General features: G+C 41.5%; 1 protein-coding gene across 2 annotated transcripts in view; it reads left to right on the top strand.

Moving 5' to 3' along the window:
- trim44 (tripartite motif containing 44) overlaps positions 1-6,917 on the top strand; it is a 49,014-nt gene extending 42,097 nt beyond the window's left edge. For both annotated transcript variants that reach the window (XM_051952327.1, XM_022189964.2), the window contains one exon: positions 5,523-6,917. In XM_051952327.1, the coding sequence (XP_051808287.1) occupies positions 5,523-5,607 (85 nt within the window). In that variant the 3' untranslated portion in view covers positions 5,608-6,917. The remainder of the gene's footprint in view (positions 1-5,522) is intronic.
- The last annotated feature ends 17,021 nt before the right edge of the window (positions 6,918-23,938 follow it).

Below are 23,938 nucleotides of genomic sequence, written 5' to 3' on the forward strand. Positions count from 1 at the left end.
TATTACATCCATGTGTCCTAAGGCTTAGCAAAGACCGTCTGAATATAAATAGTTCATTTGCCTCCATAGTGTAGGCCTCACTTTGTGCCATATGAATATATTTGTAATTACATTTTATTTCCAAAAGAGCAGGGTGACTGTTTTGGTTGACTGGAGATGCGAGATGAAATTGCCTTACACAAATAAGTCTGCCAGCGTTTACCCCAAACACCATCTCAGACAGGAAGGAGCTGTGTGAGAGCGAGGAGCTCAGCTCAATGCAGACTCTTGTGTGTGCTCTGTGCTGACAGCAAAGACTGAACAGCCTGCGTGATGCTGTAGACAATGAATACTGAATACTGAGTAAAACTAGTGTAGTGGATGAAAGTGTAGGCGATAAGTTTGCCAAGGATTCAAATTTGCAATACGGTTCAATAATTAATGTCTCGGTTGTATACCTAAGAGAGATGGTACAACTATACAGCAGCTAACCCTGTATGTGTGTGTATACACCGTCCAACATCATCATTTCTCTTGGCAGCCAGTTAGTTGGCACTTGATTCCAACGTGTGTCTGCGTGTGTGTTGTTGCTGCTTTGTTAACACCTAGTGCTGCAACTAACGATTATTTTAATAATCGATTAATCGGTCGATTTTTTTTCGATTAATCAATGAATCTGATTTTTAAAAAAAAACATTTTTAATTTCCGCCTCTTTATTCAGAAATAGAAGATTAGGAATGACAGAACAAATAAGATCATTGTAGTGAAGCTTTCGTCTTTAAACAACAGAGGCCTCATGTCAGTGATGGTCATGTTGAGGATGCTCTCAGTCAGACAGCTGCTGGCTGTGGTGGACATGATGTCTTTCTCATCATGAAGCCTGTCAATGGAATTCATCCTGCCTCACTCCAACACAGACCAGTGTCTTCACTCAGACTGTCAGAAAATTAAAACTTGAGGCTTAATCTTCGAATTATTACCACCATAGTGTGCAAGTTACATTTATTTGTAATGCATATTCAAACCCTGCTTTAGCTGATAAAAGTGAAATAAAACCTATCTCTCACAGTCACACATGCCCCATCTCTGTCATTAATCAGTTAATAAGCTAACCCTAGCATCAGACAAGCTAACACAGAGACTGATGTTACGTTTCCTCACGTTAAAACGGAACAAACACAGGATAATGCAGTGACTTAAGGTGCGTGTCCACTAGATGCTACACATCGCATGTGGCATGCTGGTCCGGTTGGTGCGTTTCCAGCTATGATCCGGTGTGTTTACCTGCAGCTCATTTGCATAAAGTAGACTCTTCTACTGTCCTTAAACATCTAAACTAGCCGTCGGTGAACCAAAACAACGACAGATTTAGCTGCTGCACAGACTATTTCTTGCCTCAAATGCTTTAGAAATATTTTTCCCTTTAGTGTTTTCGAAATGATAGAGAAAGTATGTCGCCGAGCTGCTGTCTTTATCAGACTCATCTACCGGACCGTCAAGCTGAAAGCGCGGTCACGTGATCACGTAGTGGCCCGCTCACATCAGTACAATTTTCAGATGCGTGCATTCGCATGTAGTGGACACGCAGCATGTCTTTGTTTTGTGAAGCGTGAAATGCTCCCATACTTTTGAGGACTTCTGTCAAACTGTTTTCTCCGTGCTGGTCATGTTTCATTTGTTGAATTTACTCTTCCTTTGAAAATACCTCCTCTGCTCTGCCTCCACCTCACTCTGATCAACTCGCTCTGCAGGTGACGTCACGTAGGCGGCTCCGTGACATGGCGAGTGACGTTATGACTCACGCGACACAACGAATCGATAATGGAATTCATTGCCAATGCTTTTAATAATCGATTATTATCGATTTTATCGAGTCGTTGTTGCAGCCCTACCTGAAAGTATTTTATTTATAGCTGGACTACTGACTATTTTGGAGTTAATTCATTCACGTTGGAAAGTATGAGCTAATTTGAGATGTTGACGCATGTGCATTCATGTATGTGTGCCATGTGTGCCTGCTCTTTGATGAGATGCCCTGTTTGAGTTTGTATTGTGATGATGCAGTCCTCAAGGAGGTGCAGAAAGGGAGAGGAAGCAGCTCTTCATTTCTGCCAACAGAAGTATGTCAGACGAGAACTCAGGGAGCCGCGCTCAGACAGATTTTGCTGCCTATTAACAGACGTGGGGACTTTTTCCTCAAAGATGCCGCATATGGCATGGACAGGAAGACGGAGACGACGGAGGTGGAACAGTGTTGAAGCAAGTGTGGGAGAGAAGCTTCAGAGAAGCAGAGATGGATAGAAATGTGTTCTCCACAGAGACCTGGCAAAAAATATCACAGGATTCAATTAGATAACACGCACAAAATCAAGTTTATCTGGCATTCATTAATCAGCTGCTTGTTTGAATACTTTTGTCATCTAAAAATCGAAAACAAAATGTCTGTCCTGGAACCTATCAAATTCCCATGACTGCCAAGAATTGCATATTCCATTACAGATTGCCAAACCACTTGCTGCTCATAGTAAAATATTTTTCAGCCAGTATTGGTTTTTTTTGTTTGTTTATTTTTTAAATTCTTTTCTTTTTTTTTTTTTTTTTTTACCACATAAGATCAGTTGAGAATAATTTCTCATTTACATTGATGGCCTGGCAGGAAGAAAGATAACAAATAGACAATACATATACAAAAAAGAATGTGCAAGTGTTTGAACAGAGATTAGAAACAGCCTAAATTAATGCTAGCAAATCAGTGAAAGCAGTCAGCATGTGCAGCGGTCAGCTCGGGTCTGCGTATGGTAACGTGATGGAAGAGATGACTGTTTCAGAGATTTCTGGAGGGAATTCCAATCAATTGCTGCAGCAAAGCGAAAGGAATTCTGGCTGAAAACAGCGTGAACTGTGGGGATAGAGAGTGTTGTGAAATCATTGGACCTCGGGGTAGTTGTTATGGGAGGGGTGTTGGAGGTTGGAGAGGTATTGAGGTGTCTTCCCTGATAGGGTCTTGTAGGTGAGTAAAAGCAAGTGCTGGAGTCGCCTGGTGTAAAGGGAAGGCCACTCACCAGTTCGTCACCTGGTAGGTTGGCCTATTAATGAACCTTCTAAGGGAGGTTAAAGCCTTGATGTCTCCACTGTTGTTCCTACAGTGCAGAAAAACTGTAATAATCTAGAAAAAACTTCAGATAAGTCTGTGTGTCCAAATATTTGACTGGTTTAAATTATTAGTTACTTGGCATATTTTATGTACTAAATATATGACTTACAGCACACTGAGCAATGATTCAAGTTGAAATACCAAGGGCTGTATAAAACAGTTGAAATAAACTCCAACATGACCAAATACAAAAGTAAAATGCTGCTCAAACATTAAGGCATCAGTAATATAAGTAACACATCTTGGGCATTTTTTGAATGTTATCGAAATGCTTTTGATGCTTCAAATACATTTGGGTAATAGTCATGCTAATACTACTTGTATAGAAATACAGTAGTATAGTCAGTGACTATCCTAGTGTATTTCTATCTAAGTAATATTTTTAATGCAAGTAAATCTATCATTGAGTATTTCTGTAGTTATTTTACTGATGCCATTTAAAGCTGGCAAGAAGTTCATTCATCAACAATGGAAAGCATCTGACAAAAGATTTCTCATATTTCCGAGCGACCCTGACAAATGGCTAATCAAATTCAGAAGTTATTTATTTTGAAACTGTAATTGGTGTCGCAGATGTAGCTTGACGGGCTTTTGTTTCATTTGACACCAATTATTGATTTACATATTTGTTATTTTGAACAAGGTCTTTGCTTTTACCGCCGAGAAAAATCACCCACAGGTGTGCGCAACCAAGGCTCCTCTCATCAGCAGCTTTTCACACTGCAATTATCTGCATTTAACTACAAAATGTTTGAGCAAATAATTTGTGTTGTATCCACAACGCACCGAATAGACTCTACAATTGACTGTTTCACATCACGACTAATTATCCTCCTACTGCTCCTAGAAGCTTTCCATCCCGTTATAGTCTTATGTTTTTGAATGTGTTTCGTTATTGCTCACAGTGGTTGCTTGGGCAAATTATTCATTAGTTTCATTAACAGTGCAGTGTAGCAATTTGTGTGAAAGATTACATTGCTTGATATTCAAATTACCTGTTGCTTTATTGGTGGTGATGAAACGCTGCCCCACTGAATGTAATAACTAAAGAACGAAGCGTCCGTACTGCTGCAGGATACTGGGCTGACATTCATATGCGTCTTTGTTTTGATTGCCTGAACTAGAAGTATCTTTACAGTCAGTTATTGTTCCAAAAAACATGTTTTGGCAGTCAAGCAGTTTAGCTTGACCTTCTGCTCTAGTTTGTGCCCTTAAAACTGTGCATCAGTAAGACATTAAAAGTTTATGTAGAGTAATCTTTTCTTTGTTCATCCTTGCTCCAACAGACGAGTGTAAATTCACAAATATAAATGCAAACTAACTGTCCAAGGTCGTAGGAAGCGATTGTTTTTAAAAGATACATTTGCATGGCGAGATGAAATGGTGCAGCTTAAAGCGCATTGAATCTCATTGAATTAAACAGCATACCCATGCAGCGAATGAATGTGTGTTTCGAAAAAAAAAACATGCTGACATATAGTCTTTTAAAAATGGATGCGGTGCCGTGGATTTAAAGTGGGTGGTGGGGGGATCATAATCAGAAAGATGGAGGTGGGTGGGGGTGAGAGAAGTTACAGGAGAGTTGCTTCTCGGGGCACAGCGGTGCTCTGTCACCCTTACGACATTGTCCAATTAGAGCATATGATTAGTGTAGACTGTCTCCAGTGAAATTGAATCTATCAGCCAGGCTCGGATTACTACAGGTCCTCGCAATTTAGCTATCACTTTGTCTCTGTCACTGCAGAACTGCTAATATAAAACCGACAGAATGGATGATTTCGACTTAAGGCGTAGCTTGATTGAAGCTGATTACATTTCACAAAGGTTTATTATATTTCCATAATATGTGTGCATGGGGGAGTGTGTGTGTGTGTGTGTGTGTGTGTGTGTGTGTGTGTGTGTGTGTGTGTGTGTTCTTGTACTTGCTACATTGTGAGGACCATTTTCTGCATTTAACTATCAAAGTGAGGACATTTTTACAAAGTGAGGACATTTTGGCCGGTCCTCACTTTGAAACAGCCATGTTTGAGGGTGAAGACTTGTTTTTAGAGAACAGGTATGAATTGAGGTTTGGTTAGGGTTAGGGTAAGGATTAGGGTTAGGCGATCAGTTGTGATAGTTAAGGTTAGGGTAAGGCTCTAGGAAATGCATTACGCTTATGGATGTCCTCACTAAGATAGAAGTACAAACATGTGTGTGTGTGTGTGTGTGTGTGTGTGTGTGTGTGTGTGTGTGTGTGTGTGTGTGTGTGTGTGTGTGTGTGTGTGTGTGTGTGTGTGTTTGTTTGTTTGTGAAGCTGCATACAGGTGTTTGGGAAAGAGAGAAGAAGAGGCAAGCTGGAGGGCTGCCACTGATATGAAATTGATGGGGTTTTTTTGTCTCTTCCAGGCTGCCAGAGCCGAGGGCGAACCCCATGAACCCGCGGGACTTGGAAGACAATGATTCAGGGCCATCCATGGACCACGCCCCCTGATACAAGCCAGACCAGAGTCTTGCTACATCCACCTGTCCTTCACTGTCTGCTTCAGCCAGCCGTCAGCCCCGTCGTGCTGTCAGACCGGCCCTCTTTCTGTCACTCGTCTCTCCTTTCCCTCCCTCCCCTCACCCCTCCTCTCAATGCCTGCTGGCAGTGAACTGACCTTGAAGAAGGCTGGTGTGACAAATATGGATGGCCACGTCTTTTCTACTCAAACTTTTTTAATTCCTCACTAGCTACTAACTTTCTTTAATTGAGGCACGCAAGTTATGTGCAATCAATTACCATCAGGCTCAATTTCCACAGCCAGTCAGATCCTTGGCTTTACTGGCGAGCCTGGCTGACTCAGAGAGGAGCCTGGGTAGGCAGCCGAGTAGAGCATCTGTTAAGCCCGACAGATGACAGAAACGGGAAATTCGGTGACACGGCTGCACTTCACTTCTTCATTCGCGGTATCGTTTTGCTTCTGCCATCTTGACAAACACTCTGGACACTCTCAGATATAGAAAGAAAACATTTGTCAGATGCCACGATGCCTTACGTCATTGAGCGAACATATTACAAAGGTGTTCTGGGTGTTATATTTTGATTGTAAAACATTTAAAGAGTCTTGGGATTTCTGTCATTCTGCTGCTTTTGTCCTACACCCTCCTGAGTCTTAATGCTTGTAGATTTGTGCGCACTTATTCATGTTCTTGACAGATCTGTTATCAAAACCGGGGCACATTTTGACACCTATTGATTGGTGAGTGTTGCTGAGTCTTTGTCAGGTGAAAGTCGAACTGCATTTTGTCTGCAGAATAGCACCACGGCAGTATCAGCGTTTCTCTGTGCTGTAGTGCAAAAGCTCATTACTGCAGGCCAATCTGCAGCACATGACAGATTACAGTCCAGACAAGTGCATGCACTTTCTACCTTGACCCGCTCAGCTATAGTTTTCATTTATGATGTACTGCCACGAGTCTGTCTATATCAGCAGTTTGTTTTTAATGTGATTGATTCTGTTGCCTTAAACTCGGAATTGAAAGCAGTGTCACCTATAATATGTGGGACAAGTCTGACAACGACATGACTTCGCTGCTGTAGCACTGCACTAAAATGCACTGAGAACTGTGTACCTACCCAAGGGAAATGTTGGTGTGTCAACAGCCTCTTGAAAAAAGCCAGCAAGAGCTTATTCTTTTTTTTCTTGTGTAACAAAAGACAAGAGTCTGACTGTCTGACGTTTCCTCTCCTTTTTATTTGTCTATTTTTATCTCAAATCTATAAATAAACAGCCTGTTTCATATACTGGATGCAGATGATGACACCGTCTCCACTTTAAGAACTGTTCTTATATCATTTGTCTCTTGCAAAATTCTGGAAACACCTGAAAACCATCTGTCAGCCAAGTCGCTATTATCAGAAAAACCTTACGGGCATGTAAGACATTTTCATTCTGATGAATGGAGGCAGGAAAAGAGATGAAATGCCCTAAAGAGGGAATTCAGGATGGGGAGAGCTTCTAGTTTTCCTTCATTAAAATTCAAAGCAGGAATCCATCCAGATAGGACTGGGAATTGGAGGTTTGGGAACAAGGCGGGGATGGAGCAGAAGAACTCTGTAGGGTCCCTGCTTCTCTACAGATATATTTAAATGCAGACTGGTTTCATGCCTGCAGCCCCAGACGAGCCAGAATCCACTTTGATCAACTCATAACCTCAATCTGAAAGCCTTTGTCTCTCCGCCGCTCGTTTTCCCTTTTCGCGTTACTTCTCTCACCTTCTCAGAAACACACCATGCAGCACTCATTCGCTTCACACCTGCTTTCTACCTGAGCTGCTTCATCAAGCCAAGAATGCCTTCTCAGCACTTAATTGAGATATTGACTCACAGAACCACTGAGATATTGACTCAGATAAACTCATTTAGCTGCTGGCTGTTGCTATCCTGATGGCAACATCTAGTTTTCTTTTCTCTGGCGAGTTTAACTTTTGGTCCTCCACCATTGTCTACTGACCAAGCCGCGGAGCACTTGAACCCCTTTAAAGATTTTCTTCCCCTGTGTGTGTTTTAGTGTGTCTAAGGCTAAATTGATTTCGGCTTGCTAGGCATTTGCCAGACGCAGGCTCCTGAGCTATCAAATGGAGGCTGGTTTCAGTGAATAATCATATCCCCTCATGTGCGTTGCTTATGTCACAGAGCAAGAATAACAAACCTGAAGGGGGACAATGTGCCTGTTGTCAGGGGAGGAAATGGAGAGGAGAAGATTGTCTGATCTCATTTAGCCGGGGAGACCACTCAGTTCCCTTTTTTCCACACCCAATTACACCTGCTCCTCCAGGTTCACTTCACTGAGCATGTTCGCAGAGAGGCACAAAGATGCACAAACAAACAGAAGCACAGCCGTAAGACCTCCGCTTTCCTGATGGAGCAAAAAAAAAAAAAAAAAGACTATTTGTGTATTTGTATTGACATGAATTAATTGCTTCATGGGTTGTGAGATTGAATTAGCTACGTGACATGCTTGCAAGTGGTGATGCAGCTTTGATTGCCGCCTTTAATAGAGCCTGTTTCTCTGCCATCATTTTAAAAGACAGTTGGAGTCTGTAGTTTCGCAGTAATGGAGCAGCTCCACCACCCACCAACCCACTATGACATGCCTTAATGATTCTGTTTATTACCATGCAGGAGCTAGGAGAGAAGTAGGAAATTTCCTCTAATAACGGAGCACGCATTGCTCTGAGACGTGTGTGCGCGCGCTGCATATGCTACTCCGTATATATGTGTGCTTCTAAGTATTTGTGAAGATGTGCATTAGCCTGTGAAAAATGACAGTTTATTTGCAGACCCATACTTCCACCCGTGCTGAAATTGCATGTTCTTGTACCATTCAAGAGAATGTATTGCTTGTCTCACAGTAAATGCACTTTCTTATTCATCTTTACCCTTGTCCTCTTCTCGCACACAAACCTAAAAACAAGGAAAGCGGCATCAGTCTGGAGATGCTAGGCCAGATTTTTACATTTTCTGCTGCTTGTTTTTGGGTTCAGCTGCTCACTACAACCAGAGATGACTGTTGCAATGCCTGACATCATTCACAGTAAAGATTTAATACTTGAGTCAAAGTATTCCCTTCAAAATTAACATTTTTAGCCTCTACGGTGACATTCGAGGGTTTCCAATCTGTGACATTCATTTTGGATACAATACAGGAGGTGTTTTGCAGTGAAGAATAAAATAAGCATATCGCCCACAGTGACAATAAGTTATTAAAGGGATGCATGAATGAAGCTTATAATATAAAAAAATAAAATAGGTGGGTGTTCTATATCAAAAACAAGGATTTCTTTTTTTCCATTTCTTGAAGGAAGTGTTTTCTGCATTTGTCGTTGGTGTTTTTCGTCCCGGAACACCTGCAGCTTGTTTCCGTTTCATTTAATGTGTTCAACAAAAGGCTGAAGGACCTCTGAGAAACAGCAACAGGGAATGAATCAATCTTTTGCTAGTCGTCCATTGTTTGGTTCATATAAGATCCAGCCAGCGAGAAGGCGATGCAGATTGTGGACCATCCCAGACTGACTGACAGGAGGCATCTGTCAGAGGTGGCAGGTACAGACAGCTGTCTGGCAGCTCCAGCTCATGAACAATGACTGGGTGGAAACGAGACAGGCCGGGGAATCCATCTTTCCTCTCGACAGCCTCCATCACTCTCACATCCCCGATTCAGCAAAGACACCTCGAGACCTTTCTCTCTAACCTCCGTGCAATCTTTTCCTATCCAGACATCCCACTTGGACAAGTAAAGGAATTATAGCCAAGGAAGGGAAAGAGAGAGACAAAGGGGATGTTGTGAACAAAAGACCTGCAGATGAGAAGGTTCATGCCAGAGTTTAGTATGAGGCTGAAAGTTTAAAGTTAAGCACACAATGGGGAGACATAAAACGTGTTCCTTGTAAGGTAATAGAGATGGCGGTGATCCTGAAGGCATGGCTGGAGTGGAGAGCAGCCGGGACACTTGGTTTCCTCCAGCTGATAATGGAACGTGCCTCTGAATAAAATGAACGTGCCACCTAGATAACACCTACTACCTTTCCTTCTGGGAGCTGTAACACATTGTACTGTCTCTGTCACAGCTGTGATGAATCACCCTCCCAACAAGGGTGAATGCAGAATTTAGAGAAGTGGAAGGCAAAATATAACATTTGCAGGCTCACTGACAAAATCTGACCAAAGGAACATAAAAGTAAAGACAATGTACTCTGTGTAGATATCGGTCAATATATACTTGTGGGACTTTTTGCATCATAGTTGACATTTTTATTGTTTTCAGGCCTAAAATCAACATGGCCGCCTATAACCAAACTCCACAATGCATTTAGGAGAAAGATTCCTCTAAAATATTATCCATACAATTGAGTGAAATTGAAAGTTATTTATAAAGATATTGTAGTAAACCTGTTGACATGCCATAAATCCACACTTGACTCACACACTACTTTCTATTAAATAACTCAGAAAGCCTTGGAGTCTTTCCAGTCTTTTCTTCAGGAGGAAATGACATCATGTGGAGCAGGTCATGTGATCTGGAATTAACACACTTCCTTGAGAGGTGTTTTTGTAATGGATAACTTAGTTGAAAGTGATTTCTGGGATAAAGATACAGTTTGTCATCTTCCATCTAAAATTTGATATATTGCCAAAAAAGAAATGTCTGTCTTTAATATCTCAACTTAATAAAAAGAACACAAAACAATTTTTGAATAAGTTCATTTTATTGTTATTTAGCTAATTAGAAGGTGGTTGTTATTAAAATGGGATGGTTATTTAGTTGACATTTTAATGATATACAGTCATTTTTATTAATAAGTGACTGTTTCCATAATAAATAATAATGGAATTTGTAAAAACATGACCCTAATGAACTTTTTTTTACTTTTAATAAAAATGTATGCAACATATTATATATTATTGTAATATGTAAACAGAATTTTAAAATAAATAAATGAATATGCCTACATGTGCAGGACACCTTTAAATTATATGTTGCATAAAAATCTTTAAGATGTGAGTTCTTCAAAAGGTTTGTTGTTTGACTTCACCCTACACAGCTGTTCACTAAAACCTGGCAGCCCGTCTTGAACCACTGATGTTTTCCCCTCAGTCTCCTCCTCGTTCCCCGTCCTCCCTCATTCCTCTCATCATTCATGCTGTGTACACAGTCTGTGCCTTTCTGGTTGCCCAGCTCCTCCGGAGCTTGTTAATTGCGTTGGTGACACAGGTCTACGTGTGAAGCAGCGGTAGTAATTGCTCTACCCTGGCCTTACGGGAGGAAGGGTGCGGCCATCTGGCCTCCAGGTCTGCCCCAAGGCTATGAGATTAGACGCACGCTTCCATGTTTGATGAGATGGACAGCATTAGCAATTTTATCAGGGACGAAGTCGCCCATCAAACTTGTACTGCTGTCCTCATTGGGGTTGTTGCACTGCTGTATGAAATCTACTGGAGCAGCCTCGGTTAAATGATGGTCCGACTCTCCGGCTGATAGCTCACAAACACTGTGATGAGCAAATACGCTGCACTGTAGCTTGATAAAGAGCATAAACAAACCCTTTTACATCCTGACAATAGAGCACTATAGCCTCACAATAGCAAGAATAATAGCCTCAAAATAAAACAATAGGACACAAATATTGTATTATTGGAAATATATTTACATTCCAATCATGATTTGTGACTTTTGACCCATTTTAACTTTATTTAATGACATTCTCTGATAGACTGCTGTATCTAAGCAGACTGAATCTAAAATTAAACAGTTTTTCAAGGTGCACTTTGCCAGAGAAAAGTAGTCATCAGAGCATAATCCACCTTAATCTGCTTAATTCAAGCATGCTTCTTCCTTCATACTGCTCGTACCACAAACCTTTAATAACTTAGATAACCCTGCATTTCCTAATTACATCATTTAGTCAAGGATTGTTATCAGGCTGAATCATACTGGGCTCATATAGCAGTTTTGCACTCATTGTAGAGATCTGCTGTGGTGGAAAACTATTTTTGTGTTTTGTTATAAACTTGCAGGTATAAAGTAAAAGCTGTTAAGAAATGAAGATGTTTACTTCTCCCATGCCTCAAACCACCTGACAACTGGATAGCCTCCCAGCTTCACACACCAGTAAGAATTTTAATAAGCTGCTGTGTTGTGACTGGGAACCAATAGTTCAAACTTTGTAATAATCTTCACTCTTCACTGCCTCTAGGTGAGCCATTCTGAATGAGCCGCTGTCTCACAGTCCACCACGTTTGTTTATCTTCTAGATCTTCCTCTGCTAACTCTAAAATGTCCCAGCCACAAGTAAAGCGCACCAAATGTTCTGTTTTTGGCTGCAAGAGTGAGCGCAACAGTCTCCATGCACCCTCAGCATCTAAAGAACTAAAGAACCAGCGGATTGCTTTTAATATTGGTGGGAATGTCACCATAAAAGGAAAAAAATCCTTGGAGCTGGCACGTTTTGCAACTAATATGACAAACGTTACCGTTGATCCTATGCCCACAGGTCAGAGATCTATGGAAAGCATAATACTGAGAGACATACGGAGATTAAGACTGATTTGAAACCGAGAAACAAGGCCTGGCTCATTGTGTTTTCATGTCGTCTGTTGTGCTTCAATGTATCTTAAGTTCAGCCACTGTTTGCATCTGTTAGCTTCTTTACTGCTCTCTGACACAAGCGAATTACCAACAAGCTGTTCTCATTTTGTATATTTTGTAGTTTCTGTTGTCAGACAGAAGCTACAGAGTATGAAATAGTGAGTGAAACACAGCCAGTTAGGAGTGCGTGTTCACCAGCAGTCACTACAGAGCCATTTCCAACAGCCGTTCAGCTCAGCTAAAATACTGAGTTTGTAACTGCAGCATTATGTGACAACCAAAAAAATAGAGCTTTTAGCTTTGCTGTGTATTTGGCAAGATGTGAAATATTTGCTCAGAGAGAAAGTTAAAAGCAGTACAACGTTTTGATTTCACACTTATTTAGGCCTTTGTCAGACACTGTGCAGCCAGCTGTTCTTTCTTTGGTCAATCACAGAGAGTTTCTACTTCCTGAAGATGGACATCAGCAGCTCAGGTTTATTTAAAGCCACAGACACTGAAAAAGGACCATTAAGGTTACACAGTTATGGTAAAATGAACCGTCTTTACAGTATTTTGAGCTGAAAAATTGAAAGACACACTCTGGGGGCATGTGAGACTTTGATTAATTTGCTGAAATTTAGCACAATATGGGACCTTTAAAACTCAGAAAAAAAACTATGAAATGAAAAACAATGTCACTCAATACTACACAGAATATAAAACAAAATACTGATGAACGGGCTATTAAAGTTCTCTTTTTTTTCCTCTTTCATCACTCTTTGCCTTTTTATCCCTTTTAAAATTTCCACTGCTTGTAGTCCCTCTTTCTATCCTCCTGATCAATCTATTTCTGTCTTTCATTTTCTCTTCAGCTTCTCTCTTAACCCCCTTGTGTAATGCTGTACTTTTAACCAGCTTTTAATTAGCTATCCATTCTGTACATTTTTGTCGTTTTTTTATGTCCTACCTGTCAAAGCACTTTGCGAAAGTTCTTCTTAAAGGTGCTACACAAATAAAGACATTATTATTATTATTATCATTATTATCATCAGTGAGGTGCTAGACAAACAAAAAGTACATTAGAATTACACTGCACTTGTTTATATAACCAGTGGGACAAATAATGCAACAGAAAAACATACTTAAAATGCTATAAACTTTTTTTTAATGCAGGACCATTGAAAAGGTAATTTGTAGAAATATAGTAGCTGATAACTTACAGTATAGTGTTGACCTTTGCATTAGTACAAGAGCACTGTGTTATCCATTCAGTTTACTTGTTTTTCTTCCCTCTATTACATTGAGACCAAATGCCATCACTTTGCATAATTTGTAGACCTACATGCATAAGAGTGGCAGACTTAAATGTCTGCTGTTGTACAAATAGCTTCCTCGCAGTTAGTAGCTTGGTGTCGGTGGCTCCCATTCATCAAACGATCCCCGAGAAGACGGGAGATTCAGCTGTGGAGAAGACCCTAAATAAATCAAAGGCAGCATTTGGAAGGAAATTAGCGAACCCCATTGATCGCTTATGGAGCATCAAAAATAGTGCAGTCTGATTTATGAAAAAGGAACGCTTGGCACTGTAAAATACACATGCCTCGCTGAAGTGTACTGAAGCAGGAGCTTGTTTTAGGGGTTAGGACTCTTGCAATGTCAGAGGAAAAGTAACTCTTAACATCTTAAATCAAGTGATCTTTAGTATCGAACCGGTGAAGGCCCAGGGATTTCATCTGATTAAGGAAAAAATATCAAAATGTAGGGAATATGGCTCAGTGGTTACAACAGTCACCTTATAGCAAATACATTTGAACTGGACCTGGGAGCTTTTCCATCTGTCTGAACTAACATTACCCTTGACTATGCACTGGCTTGGTGCCTTGGGGCTGCAGCACTACTGCCCACTGTTACTAAAGAGAGTGACTAGGTCAGTAAATAAGGTGAAATACTGAGGACAAATTTCGTAACAGTGCTTAATGAAGTGTACCATAACAGGTGCTACCTACTTTGGGATGAAGGTTGCAGGAGTTGCAGCCAAGAGTAGTGATTTTTTTTTAGCAGTTTTAAGGGTGATCTTTTACAATGTCATAGAAATTCATATTTAGAAAGTGGCATAGGAAAGCTCTTGTGTTCTCAAGCAGTTTCCTTAAAGGCAACTGCAGCATATGCGTATAAAACTGCAGAGTAACATTCCCTATACTAACCATTTTCAGGTCAGAAAGAAGCAATCTGTTCAATTTCACAGTCTTCTGTTCAGTTTTAGCCACCCTCTGGTGTGGAATAGCGCGCTGAAATTTACATGTACTTGTTCGCCATCCACCAAACTCCCACCTAGAATGCAATATGGGAAGCTCTATCATTTGTTGAGCGAGGTCTGCTTGCAGTCAGATGCTGTATGTAGAGCTGTTCTGCTGCTGCTTTTTGGTTCTCTGTGAGATGTCTTAGTCTGAAAACTGGTATATAATTCAAGGTTTTGTATCATGATGGCAGTTGTTAGAAAAGAATGATCCATCCATTATCTGTACACCCTTTTATCCTCATTAGGGTCGCAGAGGGTCAAGAGCCTATCCCAGCTGACCTGGGGCGAAGGCAGGGGACACCCTGGACAGGTCCATCACAGAGCTACAGACAAACAGTCACACTCAGATCTACGGGCAATTTAGAATCACTAATTAACCTCAGGATATTTTTGGACTGTGGGAGGAAGCCGGAGCACCTGGAGAAAACCCACACATGCACAGGGAGAACATGCAAACTCCATGCAGAAAGATCCTGGGAGGGGCAGGACATGAACCGGGGATCTTCTAGCTCTAGCTGCAGGCCAAAAGTGCCACCACGCCGTTGTGCAGCTCCGTATGATTCTGAGGGACATTTTGAAGCATACAGAATAGATTCATAGTTAGATTAAAGAATCAATTCTGCATTCTAATAGATCTCTAATGTATATCTATTATAATTCTGGATATATATAATACATTTATTGTTGTTAGAACATGCATTCTGTTTTTGCAAACTCATTAAAAAACATATTTTAGTGCACCATGTCTACTATTATTTTCACTCCAGCTTAAGGATTTTTAATGAGGACTGAAATGAATTCACAGTTCACATAGCAACAGAAAGCAGAGAAATGCCAATGTCAGTAAGAAGTTGTACAGTCAACAGGATTTCATCCATTTAGTTTTGACATGTCGTATTAATGCCTGTCCTTGTACTTCCCGCCCACACAAAATGTTTCTTCATCAGACTCCCCGTGGTGCCTGCTTAATCAAGATGACAAGCAGCTTAAAAAAACAGATCCTAATTGGATGCAGCGATGAGACGACATCAACTAAACGTGCACTCATTTATGTATTCTCAGAAAATCGCCTTCCTCTGCAAGAGTTTTATTTTCCTGACCTAAAACCTCAACCAAAACTCGTCTAAAAGTGAATATATATATATATAAAAAAACTACAAAGTGAATTTCCACATGCTCTAACGCCTCTGTTCTCTGGTGATGGAGCTGCCATTTACTAGGCAGCTACACATACAGGAAGGAAAAAAACCGCTTGCAGGTATACAGCAGATGTGCTAATGACCTCTATACAACAAGGAAAGAGACTGAACTTACATTTGCTGCAGCAGCGTGAACATTTCAACGCTTTTCCCTACATAGAAAGCCAGTCATTGCTCATGATGCTGCTGCTGAGAGACTACAATCAATGCACTACAAGGGCATATAGTGTTTCTGGGTGGCTAACACAAACTCCCTGCAGACAGCTGTTCTCTAAATTTTCAAAAAATAAAAGTGCTGCGAGGAGAAATCAAAGGAAATAAAAGAGAAACTGATTTTTTTTTCCAACCTAGAGAGTCTTAGAATCTTTAACGGATTTTTAACTGGAGCAGCAAATTGGGAGAGTAGATATTTCAGTCGTGTTTGTGATTTTTGCTGCTTCTTTTTGAAAGGATAGACTATGTGGTCTCAAGGGGTGATATTTTTTTCTGCAGGAAAAGACAGAACCGCATTACAAGCAGAGAGAAACATAACAAATAACGTGTGAACCGAGGTGCATTTTTGAAAGGCATGGAAAGTAGAGGAGCACAAACAGTAAACAAAGGCATGTGGCAGATTCTGCACCTGCTTCTGAATCCTACTGCAGATGGAAATATTTTATGAAGTGTAGATAGAGTTTCAAGAGCATATATTGATATTACTGCGCAGCTTTACCTTTCCACCACTGCAGTGAATCTGTATCCAGTTATCCTTTAGCATTACTGATGCATGTTTTATCTTTATTGTAACAAAATGTGTATTTGGAACAGAATAAAAATGAATCCTGCTCTCTAAACTGATTGCAGTAAACTGGCACATCAGAAAAAAAAAGGGAGAAAAAAGAGATTTGCTTTAAAGGCTGAGAAGATGCAGTTCTTGAATTCAAATCATGTATAATACACACGGCACCACAAAGGGATTAAATGTGTTTGTGTTTTTCACTCATGTCCACGGGAGCCTGAAATCCTGTCTTTCTTCGATCTCATTGTCTCTCCAAAACAGGCTAACATCCATTAGTGCTGGCAGGTGGGGGATTGAGATGAATGTGTTCCAATTTTAACCACCCGTCCGAGTGCCCTGCAGGGTCTCGCACTATACAGGAGGACTGCGAACTGAGAGTTGGAAGCTGTCCCAAGGTAGCTTGAGAGTGGTCCCGCCATCTCTACCGGCGAGTGTAGGGCCAAACACAGCTATAAATATGCTTTTACAGTGTCACGCAAACAGCCACACAGACAGCCCCACTCCTTTTTTCTGTGTTTTGTGCATGTGCACAGACATTATCCACTGAGGCGGCTCCACCTGCAAAGATCCATCTCCAAAACTGTATGTAATTACATCAAATGTGTCCTCCATCTCCATTGCAGTGGGCCTGCCTGGCACCTAATGGGCACAAAGATGGCAACAATGCAAATTTAGTCTCTAAGAGCCCTTTCTAGTAATTCAGCGGAAAATAAATAAGCGGCATGTTTTTAGAGAGCCAGTATCTGTTTATCCTCACTACACTTGAGTCATAGTTCCTCTGTATACAGAATCCATTCCTTACGAGAGCTTTGTGTATGTCTGAGTGGAATAGCGAGTGGATACAATGGCACTTGTTTCCCTCCCTCTTTACAGCATTATTTTTTGCCTTTATTAGATAGGACAGTGAGAGAGAGAGACAGGAAGTGGGGTAGAAGAGTGGGAGAACGACATGCAGTAAATTGCCATGAGCCGGATTTGAACCCATGACCGCTGCGTTGGGGGCTGTATCCCTGTTCATGGGTCACCTGCCCAACCAACTGAGTAATCCAGGTGCCCGTTTCCCTCCCTCTTATTAAACTTTCTGTCTTCTGAGATTACATTTGAATCCTCTCTCTGAGCCAATCAGAGCACTTGTTTAACCGAGCCCACCAGCTGGTGAACAGGCTCGGACTTTAACTGTGATATATGAGTCGCCATTAGGATAATGATAATAAAATGGCCGTCCGATTAAACGAGCATCCAGTCATGTTAATTGTTCTTATGATGAAAGGTCAGACTCGGCATGTGTGCGACCCCTCCCCACCGGCACCACCAGCAGTGGGATTTAATGAGACTTTCCCAATTAATTTATCCACGGGGAAACAAAGTCAAAAGCTTCTTGCTCCCCAGCTGACATTTATAGAACACGTTGGGTCGAGCGGTAGAAAGCAGTTTGTTGGCCCGTCAAAGGAGGATGGATCCACTTTCTTCAAACAGCCGGAAACACTTCAGGCGTACGAATAATCGGTTAAAATGTGCGCAGTTAAGCTATTGTTTCAATGGCAGACAACACACAAACAAGCAGGAGCACTCCCCCTTCTTCCTAAATGCTAGATTTGGCCTTCTCCTGCCGACATGCTGAGGTTGCCCCCCTCCATCCTCCCACCCGACACCCTCCTTTGAGGATTAGAAACGATCAAAGCTATGCTCATTCCACACTCGCATTTCCTTGCTTCCTAACAGCAGATTGGAAACCCCCGTCAGCCCACACACACACACACACACACACACTCCCCTGTATCAGCCAGTGGGGTAAGCTTACGGCAAGAGGACAGGGGAGATATGCAACCAAATACTGGTTAAAAAGCTTTCTATTACAGCTGAAGGATTGTCGTGTTGCAGTGTATTTTGCCGCCGTGTTCTGTGTCATTTATGGGCAAATCACAACATTTCCTCGCTGTTCTGAATGCGACCTGCTCCTTCAGGTGATAGGCGTGTTTAGATGTCTAGCATCTTCCACTTCTGGCCACCACTCTTTCCACCACTCAGTGTGTCGTTGCCGGCTGACACATATACCGTAGATGTGTGTGCGTCTGTGTGCCACGTTGTGTTGCCGCCCCACAGCTCCATACCAATGACTCTAATGAGACTTCGCCCAAGGCAAGTCAACAGAACAAAGTGATTTATTTATTTGCGTGTCTGCTAATGTGCGCGCGGTTCACTCTGTGTGCATGCCAGCAAATGATACAGACATGTTGGGAGAAAGGAGTTGATATTTGAATGTGAACATTTCCCATGGTGCTTTGGGGCAGCAGCAGTGGGCACTGAACTGGTAATTCTTCACCCTGTGATCAAAGGCCCGATTCTCAGCAAGCTCCCCCTACCACCCCCCTCTCTCCATGTTCCCCTCGTTTCCCCTTCCCTCCCCTCTCCATGCTGCTCCAATCATAGCCCTGAGCAGCCAGGCGTGAGTTTTAACCCTGTGGCAGTGTTGCTTATTATCCCTGAGTCTTGCATATCTTACTGGTTACGCCTGACTGGCAACCCTTAACTGTGCTGACTGTTTCCCCTCCAAACCCAACTTCCTCCTCTCATGGTCAACCTGCAGGCTCCAACTGAACCCACACTTCAACTTTTGCCTTTGTCCCGTCCTTTCTATTTAAAAAACATTCTGGCAGCTACAGTGCGGATACAATGCTTACAGTCCTCCCCCCCTGTGTTTAGTCTCTCCAACCCTTCACACAATCCTCTCTGTCACACTCTTGACGAAACCTCTCTTAGCACCCATAATTTCTACTTTAGTTAAGATATTTCATGCTCCCTTTCCTCCAAAACCCATTGGCGTCTATATTTATGCACTTTAAGGCTGAATCTTAGACCTGTGAACCAACACCCAACCCGTTTTCTTCAACTTCCTTTTGTTCTCAACTGCTGTCCACTGTTCCTTCTATTCAAATTCACACTCCAGTAGCTCAGATGTGTCACTCACTCTGCAGCGCTCTGCATATTCATCCTCTCCGACACTGCGCAGACATGCAGTGCTACTTTAGCATTCTCAAGGTTACTCTCAATGTTATTCTCTCTCTCTCTCTCGCTCTCTCTCTCTCTCTCTCTCTCTCTCTCTCGCTCTCTCTCTCTCTCTCTCACTTGCAAATCTGGGTCTTTTTTGTCTAACATAAATATAGCCTGGAGCATGGTGATGAAAAATGCAGAATAGGGCCGAGGCATGGCAGGGAGGCAAGGAGTGCGTGGCACACTTTGGCCCATAAAAAAAACACCTGTGACAGTTGGTGGTTCGCTAAATGAAGGCCGCCTGCGGGTTTGAGCACTGGGCCAAGCCAAAATGATTGCTATAAAACAGGCCAAGTCTGCTGGGAACGCTGGTGACTCTTTTCATCTTGGCCTAACTCCATGACCTTCTGGCCCTGATGCTCTCGTCTGTCCTTCTGTTTTCCTCTCCTGTCTCGCTCACTGCCTGTGATCGTCCCTTTTCTTTCTATTCTTTAATACTTTATTAGATTTCGTCTGAGCTGTTAGTCACGTGTGCAGTGGGAAGTGAGCAGGCTCAGTTCTTTAATTCCAAAAATTGTGATAATTGCATAATCAAGTCCCACAGGGAACTATTTTACTGTGTAGTATTAATAAAAAAACACACACACCTGTTGGTATATTATAACAAAATTATGGTTATATTGATAGAAATATTTCATACATTTTAATATGTGTAGGAAAAAGTGCATTATCTACAAAGGAGAGTTTGCTATGAGAACAGAGCAGGTATGTTGCCTCCGTCCAGAGCTGCCAGATTTGTGCCAGCATCATATCAACACTTTGCACATTTGTCACAACAAAGTCCATCTTAGCCAGTTACAACTGGGAAATTTCTGCAAATGTCTTGCCTTGCCTTGCTTTTGTATTGGAAAACCCCCAATTATTTTTCTTCTTTTTAACTTCATCTGACTTCATTTTAATTCCATTCTTCTGGTCAGGGGTAAGTCCCAGGACCTGCAGTTTATGTTTTGACTGTTCTGACTGCTCACTCCTGCCTGCAGCAAAGTTAAAACTGCTTCCTCCCGTGAAATTTGCTTTAATCCAAAACCTATTTAAATGCTGTTTTGGATACCCAGAGTTATTGACGCAATTTGAACCACCTTTTTGGCAGTGAGTTGCTGAACAGGAGGTGTTTTGACCAACAAAAACAACTGCAAAAAAATATTCAGATGAAAAGGCATGTGTTTTTTCTTGCTAGCAGGAGGTTTAGGGCCTTTCAAACAAGCAACCAGACCTAGTCTAATGTTCAAAGAAACCAGCATTAACTGTTAGGCTTCTAGTGCTTCTAATGCTAATGTCACACTCTCTTTTTTTGCTAAAATTATCTCCTCCCACTGATTATGCAGCTCTGCAGTGCCATGATACCTCCAGCTTATGAACACAACCAATCGTTAAAAAATACATTGACATGTTTTCTTGAACAAACCAGTGCTATTTTTACTCATGTGAGCAGTGTTGATCTGCCATTCTATCATTTCATTCCAGTTTTAAATATCTGGAAATGTATTCAATGCTTTGCCACGAATTTGGTACAGACATTCATGGTCCCCATTGGATGAATCCTGAGGGCTTTAGTGTTCCTGGGTTTTCCTCCAGCACCACCTTGAGGTAAACATTTTGTGTGTGAAATTGCTTTGCATGTGAATAGTTGTGCTAAGTAGATATTGCTTTGCTCCATATATTTGTTTTCACCAGAAGATGAATCCCATGACTTGGATGATCCCTGATTTTTCATGCACCATCAGTTTGTATAAAATATTCATATGTTCCAGATGGATTTGCACATAAAGGGCCTTTGGTGGCTCCCTAACTTCATCTAGCACCACCAAGCCAATTGACAGTTTCAGTTCAGAGTAAAATGTCTCAATAGTTGGGTTTTGGTGGCATTTGGTGCATACATTTATACTTCAATTTCCCCCTGATTGTTCATAAAATGCCATCATCAGGTCAGAAATTCAGCGTGTCCAACACTTTGGTTTCATCCTCAGCTGTGCTCCATGCATTTAGCCCGAAGCATCACTGAGCTTAAAGAGATGCTCACAGAGGACAGTCTCTTTCTGACAAGCTGCCCCTGGTGTATCTGTTCCCTCCAATCAACCATCGCTTGAACTCAATTGACAATAATTTCATCACTTAGAGTGACATATAAGGTTGCCCAAGCATCAGTTTGGTTTGCATTTTTCTGAAACTGAAGGACAAAATCTTGGGAATAAATCCTTGATGACTGCTCTGAGTTAACTGTCTACTAATTATGTATAAGTGAGAGAAGATTAGCCATTGCTCAGCAGGACTTGACCTTGTTTAAGGCTGTTATTTAGAAATGCCTCTGCCTGTTGTTTGGAGACCAAATGTGATAATGGACTGCTGTGGCTTTGAGAGCTGCTTGAGCACAGAGGAAATCCAACCTCTTCCAGCTTTATCTCACTGTATAGCAAATATATGACTAAAATGTAATGCTGTTCTCCTTTGTATTCTTTACTATTACAGAAGTGTCAATGGAAATCATTGCACTTAATTAGCAATTTTATTGCTCTGATTGTGGTATAATTAACCTTTATACCGCTCATCCATTATTCTGCTATTTTACTGAGTTGGTTTTAATGAACATTTGCCATTAAGAGGCGCAACAGTGGAAGGAACCAGCAATTTTTATTCATTCCAACAGCCCAGGAATAGATTCTATTTTTTGATAGTCGCTTGTATTTTTTTTTGCATTATAATAATGTCATGCTAATAATATATTTGTCACATTGATTATAATCCATGTATTTTGCTATGCAGCCCATTCCAGTCTGCACATCAATTTGTCTAGATTAATTAAGGAAGTAATTGTTGATGCTTCAGGCATTTCTTGCTCAAATTGTTATTGGCCCCTGCCTCTGAAATCTCAAATCAATATCTGTTCCTCATTTGATTCTCAGCCTGAGCCCTATAGATTGACAGTCGCACAAACGCACAGCCACACACACCCACACACACATCCATGGTACCCGGCGCGTCTGCCTCTGATTCAATTGCTGATGCCTATCTGATGTCCCTGCAGCACCAATCAGGAAAGACGTCAGCTTGGCTAACTAATGTCAGAGGAATGAAGCATTGATCACATAATTGAACGATTGTTCAATTAATGCATTTTGAAGAGCATGAAGGAGACTGTTTGTGGGGGCAAACTTCTGCAAGCATCGCAATGTATACCTATTCATGTGTTTCATATGATTAAGCATGCTATGTGCGTGTGTGTGTGTTTGTGCAGCATTATTTACAGGCAGGTGTGTGTTGTTCCGAAAATTCATCGCCAAAATCAACTTCTTAATGGGCCAGCAGAAACATTTGCTGTAATCATTAGTGCATTGTTCCTTGATGTGTCCTCTCTCCTGTTGTTTTCTTCTCCCTCTATTGCTTCCTGACTCATACGCTCGCTCACAAACAACAACATCCTTCACATCGGTGCGCTGGTTATTAAATATAAGATAAATGTCAAGAGACTCACACTAGAAAGTGAACCTGCTATTGCCAGTCCTTGAGGGGCCTTGGCATTTCACAGCCACCTTGATGGCAGTCTGACACGACAAGGACATGCCATCCTGAGGCTCCCAAGAGCTGTATAATTGCCCTCCTGTCCTCATTTCACATTCTCGTTAGATGCACTGATATATTAGCAAAGTTCTCAGTGATTACTGACTCAGCTACTCTTGTTGCTAAAGTTATAGGCCCATTTACTTACAGCGATACCCTACAGCTAGCACGTAAATCTCAGCAATATGAGGTAACACATTAAGTATTGAGGATAATTTAGTTCAAATACATTTCTCCTCTTATTCCCTATCTCCTTCCATCACAATATCTACCTCCCCACCCTCAAATTTTTTCCCACTCTTCTTTATTGCCACACCTTCTTTTTCGCCTTCTTCATCTCACTTTCTTCATCCCCCTCCTGATACTTTTCTTGCCGCTGGCTTCCTAACTCATTCTCATTCCCAGTTGCTCTGTAAGTGTTGTTTTCTCTCTCTACACCCACACATACACACTCACACTCACACAGACTCTCTTTTGTGTTGTTCCCGTTATACATTCTCTTACCTCGCACTACATCTCTTGCTGAATCTTCTCTCAGCGCCACCGCTCACCCACAGGCAAAGTCATCCCAGGTTGCTACGCTTCCTCTCTTTTTTCTCCAATCACATCGTCTCGCTACCTCAGAGTCATTTTCCAAATTTGGTCACTAATTGGGTTTCTCCTGCGATTAAGTCAATAACAACCTTCATATTAGAGTTTAATGTCTCCTAATGAGTCCATTTGTTGGCCAGCGGCTAATTAGGCCTGAGCTGTTTATAGATAACCTAAACTAATTGATGGGCATTGCCGAACCACTGTGTGTCAATCGGTAATGTATTTGAGCACATTTC

Source organism: Acanthochromis polyacanthus, chromosome 8, assembly GCF_021347895.1.
Source record: "Acanthochromis polyacanthus isolate Apoly-LR-REF ecotype Palm Island chromosome 8, KAUST_Apoly_ChrSc, whole genome shotgun sequence".
NCBI lineage: Eukaryota > Metazoa > Chordata > Actinopteri > Pomacentridae > Acanthochromis > Acanthochromis polyacanthus.